The 8,189-nt window shown below is 56.5% G+C and overlaps 1 protein-coding gene across 3 annotated transcripts in view; it reads right to left on the bottom strand.

Moving 5' to 3' along the window:
• Positions 1-5,664, bottom strand: part of timm50 (translocase of inner mitochondrial membrane 50 homolog (S. cerevisiae)) — a 149,160-nt gene extending 143,496 nt beyond the window's left edge. For 2 of the 3 annotated variants that reach the window (XM_069909404.1, XM_069909403.1), the window contains exon 1: positions 5,234-5,664. In XM_069909404.1, coding sequence (XP_069765505.1) covers positions 5,234-5,651 — 418 coding nt within the window. In that variant the 5' untranslated portion in view covers positions 5,652-5,664. The remainder of the gene's footprint in view (positions 1-5,233) is intronic. The other variant, XM_069909402.1, reaches the window with a different exon arrangement.
• Positions 5,665-8,189: the final 2,525 nt, after the last annotated feature.

Genomic DNA, 8,189 nt, shown 5'->3' on the forward strand with positions numbered 1-8,189 from the left:
GGGGCCCCGTGGACCTGCTGCCCCAGTAACCCCTGCCTGCAACTGCACCGTGACTGTTTACATAGGAAATCTGAGTGGGCTCCATCAGTGAAGGGGGGACGTGGGGCCCCGTGGACCTGCTGCCCCAGTAACCCCTGCCTGCAACTGCACCGTGACTGTTTACATAGGAAATCTGCTTGGGCTCCATCAGTGAAGGGGGGACGTGGGGCCCCGTGGACCTGCTGCCCCTGTAACCCCTGCCTGCATCTGCACCGTGACTGTTTACATAGGAAATCGGCTTGGGCTCCATCAGTGAAGGGGGGGACGTGGGTCCCCGTGGACCTGATGCCCCAGTAACACCAGCCTGCATCTGCACGGTGACTGTTTACATAGGAAATCGGCTTGGGCTCCATCAGTGAAGGGGGGGACGTGGGGCCCCGTGGACCTGCTGCCCCAGTAACCCCTGCCTGCAACTGCACCGTGACTGTTTACATAGGAAATCTGAGTGGGCTCCATCAGTGAAGAGGGGACGTGGGGCCCCGTGGACCTGCTGCCCCAGTAACCCCTGCCTGCATCTGCACCGTGACTGTTTACATAGGAAATCTGCTTGGGCTCCATCAGTGAAGGGGGAACGTGGGGCCCCGTGGACCTGCTGCCCCAGTAACCCCTGCCTGTAACTGCACCGTGACTGTTTACATAGGAAATCTGAGTGGGCTCCATCAGTGAAGGGGGGACGTGGGGCCCCGTGGACCTGCTGCCCCAGTAACCCCTGCCTGCAACTGCACCGTGACTGTTTACATAGGAAATCTGCTTGGGCTCCATCAGTGAAGGGGGAACGTGGGGCCCCGTGGACCTGCTGCCCCAGTAACCCCTGCCTGTAACTGCACCGTGACTGTTTACATAGGAAATCTGAGTGGGCTCCATCAGTGAAGGGGGGACGTGGGGCCCCGTGGACCTGCTGCCCCAGTAACCCCTGCCTGTAACTGCACCGTGACTGTTTACATAGGAAATCTGAGTGGGCTCCATCAGTGAAGGGGGGACGTGGGGCCCCGTGGACCTGCTGCCCCAGTAACCCCTGCCTGTAACTGCACCGTGACTGTTTACATAGGAAATCTGAGTGGGCTCCATCAGTGAAGGGGGGACGTGGGGCCCCGTGGACCTGCTGCCCCAGTAACCCCTGCCTGTAACTGCACCGTGACTGTTTACATAGGAAATCTGAGTGGGCTCCATCAGTGAAGGGGGGACGTGGGGCCCCGTGGACCTGCTGCCCCAGTAACCCCTGCCTGTAACTGCACCGTGACTGTTTACATAGGAAATCGGCTTGGGCTCCATCAGTGAAGGGGGGACGTGGGGCCCCGTGGACCTGCTGCCCCAGTAACCCCTGCCTGTAACTGCACCGTGACTGTTTACATAGGAAATCTGCTTGGGCTCCATCAGTGAAGGGGGGACGTGGGGCCCCGTGGACCTGCTGCCCCAGTAACCCCTGCCTGCAACTGCACCGTGACTGTTTACATAGGAAATCGGCTTGGGCTCCATCAGTGAAGGGGGGACGTGGGGCCCCGTGGACCTGCTGCCCCAGTAACCCCTGCCTGTAACTGCACCGTGACTGTTTACATAGGAAATCTGAGTGGGCTCCATCAGTGAAGGGGGGACGTGGGGCCCCGTGGACCTGCTGCCCCAGTAACCCCTGCCTGCAACTGCACCGTGACTGTTTACATAGGAAATCGGCTTGGGCTCCATCAGTGAAGGGGGGACGTGGGGCCCCGTGGACCTGCTGCCCCAGTAACCCCTGCCTGCATCTGCACCGTGACTGTTTACATAGGAAATCTGCTTGGGCTCCATCAGTGAAGGGGGAACGTGGGGCCCCGTGGACCTGCTGCCCCAGTAACCCCTGCCTGTAACTGCACCGTGACTGTTTACATATGAAATCTGAGTGGGCTCCATCAGTGAAGGGGGGACGTGGGGCCCCGTGGACCTGCTGCCCCAGTAACCCCTGCCTGCAACTGCACCGTGACTGTTTACATAGGAAAATGAGTGGGCTCCATCAGTGAAGGGGGGACGTGGGGCCCCGTGGACCTGCTGCCCCAGTAACCCCTGCCTGCAACTGCACCGTGACTGTTTACATAGGAAATCTGCTTGGGCTCCATCAGTGAAGGGGGGACGTGGGGCCCCGTGGACCTGCTGCCCCTGTAACCCCTGCCTGCATCTGCACCGTGACTGTTTACATAGGAAATCGGCTTGGGCTCCATCAGTGAAGGGGGGGACGTGGGTCCCCGTGGACCTGATGCCCCAGTAACACCAGCCTGCATCTGCACGGTGACTGTTTACATAGGAAATCGGCTTGGGCTCCATCAGTGAAGGGGGGACGTGGGGCCCCGTGGACCTGCTGCCCCAGTAACCCCTGCCTGCAACTGCACCGTGACTGTTTACATAGGAAATCTGAGTGGGCTCCATCAGTGAAGGGGGGACGTGGGGCCCCGTGGACCTGCTGCCCCAGTAACCCCTGCCTGCAACTGCACCGTGACTGTTTACATAGGAAATCTGAGTGGGCTCCATCAGTGAAGGGGGGACGTGGGGCCCCGTGGACCTGCTGCCCCAGTAACCCCTGCCTGCAACTGCACCGTGACTGTTTACATAGGAAATCTGAGTGGGCTCCATCAGTGAAGGGGGGACGTGGGGCCCCGTGGACCTGCTGCCCCAGTAACCCCTGGCTGTAACTGCACCGTGACTGTTTACATAGGAAATCTGAGTGGGCTCCATCAGTGAAGGGGGGACGTGGGGCCCCGTGGACCTGCTGCCCCAGTAACCCCTGCCTGCAACTGCACCGTGACTGTTTACATAGGAAATCTGAGTGGGCTCCATCAGTGAAGGGGGGACGTGGGGCCCCGTGGACCTGCTGCCCCAGTAACCCCTGCCTGCAACTGCACCGTGACTGTTTACATAGGAAATCTGAGTGGGCTCCATCAGTGAAGGGGGGACGTGGGGCCCCGTGGACCTGCTGCCCCAGTAACCCCTGCCTGCAACTGCACCGTGACTGTTTACATAGGAAATCGGCTTGGGCTCCATCAGTGAAGGGGGGACGTGGGGCCCCGTGGACCTGCTGCCCCAGTAACCCCTGCCTGCATCTGCACCGTGACTGTTTACATAGGAAATCTGCTTGGGCTCCATCAGTGAAGGGGGAACGTGGGGCCCCGTGGACCTGCTGCCCCAGTAACCCCTGCCTGTAACTGCACCGTGACTGTTTACATATGAAATCTGAGTGGGCTCCATCAGTGAAGGGGGGACGTGGGGCCCCGTGGACCTGCTGCCCCAGTAACCCCTGCCTGCAACTGCACCGTGACTGTTTACATAGGAAATCTGAGTGGGCTCCATCAGTGAAGGGGGGACGTGGGGCCCCGTGGACCTGCTGCCCCAGTAACCCCTGCCTGCAACTGCACCGTGACTGTTTACATAGGAAATCTGCTTGGGCTCCATCAGTGAAGGGGGGACGTGGGGCCCCGTGGACCAGCTGCCCCTGTAACCCCTGCCTGCATCTGCACCGTGACTGTTTACATAGGAAATCGGCTTGGGCTCCATCAGTGAAGGGGGGGACGTGGGTCCCCGTGGACCTGATGCCCCAGTAACACCAGCCTGCATCTGCACGGTGACTGTTTACATAGGAAATCGGCTTGGGCTCCATCAGTGAAGGGGGGACGTGGGGCCCCGTGGACCTGCTGCCCCAGTAACCCCTGCCTGCAACTGCACCGTGACTGTTTACATAGGAAATCTGAGTGGGCTCCATCAGTGAAGGGGGGACGTGGGGCCCCGTGGACCTGCTGCCCCAGTAACCCCTGCCTGCAACTGCACCGTGACTGTTTACATAGGAAATCTGAGTGGGCTCCATCAGTGAAGGGGGGACGTGGGGCCCCGTGGACCTGCTGCCCCAGTAACCCCTGCCTGCAACTGCACCGTGACTGTTTACATAGGAAATCTGAGTGGGCTCCATCAGTGAAGGGGGGACGTGGGGCCCCGTGGACCTGCTGCCCCAGTAACCCCTGGCTGTAACTGCACCGTGACTGTTTACATAGGAAATCTGAGTGGGCTCCATCAGTGAAGGGGGGACGTGGGGCCCCGTGGACCTGCTGCCCCAGTAACCCCTGCCTGCAACTGCACCGTGACTGTTTACATAGGAAATCTGAGTGGGCTCCATCAGTGAAGGGGGGACGTGGGGCCCCGTGGACCTGCTGCCCCAGTAACCCCTGCCTGCAACTGCACCGTGACTGTTTACATAGGAAATCTGAGTGGGCTCCATCAGTGAAGGGGGGACGTGGGGCCCCGTGGACCTGCTGCCCCAGTAACCCCTGCCTGCAACTGCACCGTGACTGTTTACATAGGAAATCTGAGTGGGCTCCATCAGTGAAGGGGGGACGTGGGGCCCCGTGGACCTGCTGCCCCAGTAACCCCTGCCTGCAACTGCACCGTGACTGTTTACATAGGAAATCTGAGTGGGCTCCATCAGTGAAGGGGGGACGTGGGGCCCCGTGGACCTGCTGCCCCAGTAACCCCTGCCTGCAACTGCACCGTGACTGTTTACATAGGAAATCTGAGTGGGCTCCATCAGTGAAGGGGGGACGTGGGGCCCCGTGGACCTGCTGCCCCAGTAACCCCTGCCTGCAACTGCACCGTGACTGTTTACATAGGAAATCTGAGTGGGCTCCATCAGTGAAGGGGGGACGTGGGGCCCCGTGGACCTGCTGCCCCAGTAACCCCTGCCTGCAACTGCACCGTGACTGTTTACATAGGAAATCTGAGTGGGCTCCATCAGTGAAGGGGGGACGTGGGGCCCCGTGGACCTGCTGCCCCAGTAACCCCTGCCTGCAACTGCACCGTGACTGTTTACATAGGAAATCTGAGTGGGCTCCATCAGTGAAGGGGGGACGTGGGTCCCCGTGGACCTGCTGCCCCAGTAACCCCTGCCTGTAACTGCACCGTGACTGTTTACATAGGAAATCTGAGTGGGCTCCATCAGTGAAGGGGGGACGTGGGGCCCCGTGGACCTGATGCCCCAGTAACCCCTGCCTGCATCTGCACGGTGACTGTTTACATAGGAAATCTGAGTGGGCTCCATCAGTGAAGGGGGGACGTGGGGCCCCGTGGACCTGCTGCCCCAGTAACCCCTGCCTGCAACTGCACCGTGACTGTTTACATAGGAAATCTGAGTGGGCTCCATCAGTGAAGGGGGGACGTGGGGCCCCGTGGACCTGCTGCCACTCACCGAACACATAGACCACCCCGAAGGCGCTGCCCGCCCCCAGTAGCCCCGCCAGCCTCAGCACCATTTTCTTGGCGTAGGCCGTGCTCTGCTTCTGCTTCCGCTCCTGCTCGGTGCCTCCGCCTCCGCCGCCGCCGCCGCCGCCTCCGCTCCTCCCGGCCTCCGGGCCGCCGCCTCCCGCCTCCTCCCTGGCCCGTTCCCGCTGCTGCATCTTCTCCTGCAGGATGGCCTGGGCCAGCCCCCCGGCGCCGGGCCCGCGCCCCTCGGCGGACAGGGCCCGGCGCGACTGGGCCTGCCCCTCCTCACTCCGCGCTGGGGCCGCCACCCGCTTGCGTCCGGCCCCCGGCCGGCGATGGCGCAGCACTTGCCCGCAGAAGTTCCGCGCCGACCGGCTGCACATGCAGCTGAGCGACGCCGCCATCTTAGAACGGAGATCCCGCCCCCTGCCCGCCGCCAGCCAATCCGGTCGCCCGTCCGCGGGACGGACGTCATCGCTGACCTATGGGGAGCGCCCGTGCTCACTTTCCTTGGACTCCCGGTCTCATCCAATCAGAGCAAAGGGAAGAGCCGACGCAGCGTGGCGCTGCCAAAGGTCAGGAGAGCCACACGAGACTGGATTTGGCCCCAAATCCACGGGTTTGAGGCATAAAACTCCATCTTAAACTGCACAACAGTTTTTTCCAAAATGTTGGGAAGGACCAATCAAGAACGTGCATGTCAGGGCACTGTGATCTATTAATAGCGTTTAAAGAGATAGGTTATGGGGGGTTTTAGTCTGTAGGTTATTCAAAATGCAAGAGCCTGGCTGAAGCCAGTCATGCAGGCACCGGTGGCTTTGCAAAAGACAGTGTTTGGAAGGTGGAATGTGAGGAGTCAAACAAGTGCTGAGTCAGAATGAATTATGATGGGTTAAATGAGGGTTAAGCAAGTCGAATAAAACAGGGGTCTTCAAAATCAGGATAGCAAGTTGATCCATTTAGCAAGTCCTGGGGGTTGATTCAGGAGTAGGAACAAAGACATGACACTTCCTGGTAAACAAGTTTGCAGAAAGGCACGAAAACTGATAAGAAGTTAGAAGACACGTCGGCAGAATTACCTAATGCTAAGCCAATCCAGGAGGCAGAAGAATGTTAAGGGGGAAGGTACTTCTGTACTGAAGTGGAATGTATAAAAAGTTGGGTAAGCCCCAGTATGTGTGTGTTTTCCCATGGTAAGGGGAAGCACCCAACTTTGCACTGTTGTAAAAATAAACATTCTTTGTTCTCAATTTTGGTCTCCAGTGAAATCTGTGGAGGCCCCTCTGCTTCTCACAGAAGGAAATCCAAAAACGAGGTGCAAATGCGAGAGTCCAGGCTCAAAGTACCGATAAAGATCTTTCAAGGATTGGGTTTGAAGCCCTGTAAGAAGTTCTGGATTTTTAGAAGCAGAGAGAGAGGGGAAAGAACCAACAGGATTTCTTTTAGAGAGAGTTCTGCAGTGGCTTTTGGGGGGCTGCAACATCCTGGTTGAAACCCCCCCCCACCCCCCCAATTTTGAAGACGGGTTGTGAGTTCTGAGTTCAGTCTATTCAAAGTCTTTGTAGTCCTAGCGAGAGGAATTGGCTGACTCGAGTGTTTCTCTTGAAATAAGGGAATCAAAAGGAACTCTGCGATGACCTGGAAGAAGAGGTTATCGTTTAGAAAACCCATGATGGGGCAAGTTTCTTTGGCAAGACTGAAGTGGCTGACTGGAGGTAATCAGTCCAACGAGCAACAAATCTCTCTCTGAAACCAACAAGAACCATCCTGAGCGGTAATCAATGACCTTTAAGCACCAAAGCCTGGTAAAAATTCATAAATGTTAAAATCTGTGCACAGTATAAGAATTGCCTGAACCAGTGAACTTGGAGGAGTGAGAAGTTAGACTGTGAATTAAAGAACTTTCTGAAACATGTTACATACACGTGCGTTTAGAATTAGAAGGGGATTAATAGTAATAAGTTAAAGTTTGATTCTGTTTTTGTTTAAAAATTAAAAGCAACTTTTGTTTAAGTAACCATTTGTCTTTGTGAATTTCTATTGCTGCTGGGTTTTGGGGTCCTCTGGACTCGTAACAGCACACTCACCATGTGCTGGGTGGTGTGGATCCTTTATGATTACTTCTGCTCTCTTGACTGTTCCATGTGGATGTTCTTGACGGCAGGAAGGGTTTTGCCTGTGATATCTTGGGCTGTGTCCACTAATTTTTGCAGGTCTTTACGCTCAGGGGTATTGGTGTCCCCATACCAGACAGGTGGCCAGCACACTTGCCACCACACTTCTAGAAATTTGCCAGGGTTTCTAATACCAAACCTCCACCAACTCCTGAGAAAGTAGAGGCGTTGACATGCTTTCGTGACAATGCCATTAGTGTATTGGGTTACGTAGGAAGTTGCAGAAACATTATTGAATTTAGCATGTTTAATCACAATGTTTTGCCACTGATTTTCGTTTGTACTCAGCATCTGAAGCCTCTCATGTCAGTATCCAATGTCAGCCAGCATTGATGGATTCCAGTTTGATTCCCACACTGTCTGTAAGGAGCTTGTACATTCTCCCAGAGTTGATGTGGGTTTCCTCCAGGTAATCTGATGTCCTCCCACCCTTCAAAGCACTGTAGGTCAAATGGGTGAAATTGGACAGCACAGGCTCGTGAGCTGAAAGGGCCTGTTACTGAGCTGTAAGTCTTTTTTTTAAAAGCGGATGCCTACTTGAAGTGGAGGGGAATGCATTATGTTATCAGAAATCTTGAGCAGACAGAGAGATGATGATCACCAGAGAGTGATGCGCCTCAATAAGGACAAACACTCTTGAAGAACAGTCAGAGTTCTACACCATGACTGCAGAACCTCTGGCCCAACTTGTCCATGCTGATAAAGCTAGTTCCACTTACCTCTGTTCGACCCAGATCCCTCTCAACCTTTCCTATCCACATACAATCT

The sequence above is a fragment of the Narcine bancroftii genome, chromosome 13 (genome assembly GCF_036971445.1).
Source record: "Narcine bancroftii isolate sNarBan1 chromosome 13, sNarBan1.hap1, whole genome shotgun sequence".
NCBI classification, from domain to species: Eukaryota; Metazoa; Chordata; class Chondrichthyes; order Torpediniformes; family Narcinidae; genus Narcine; species Narcine bancroftii.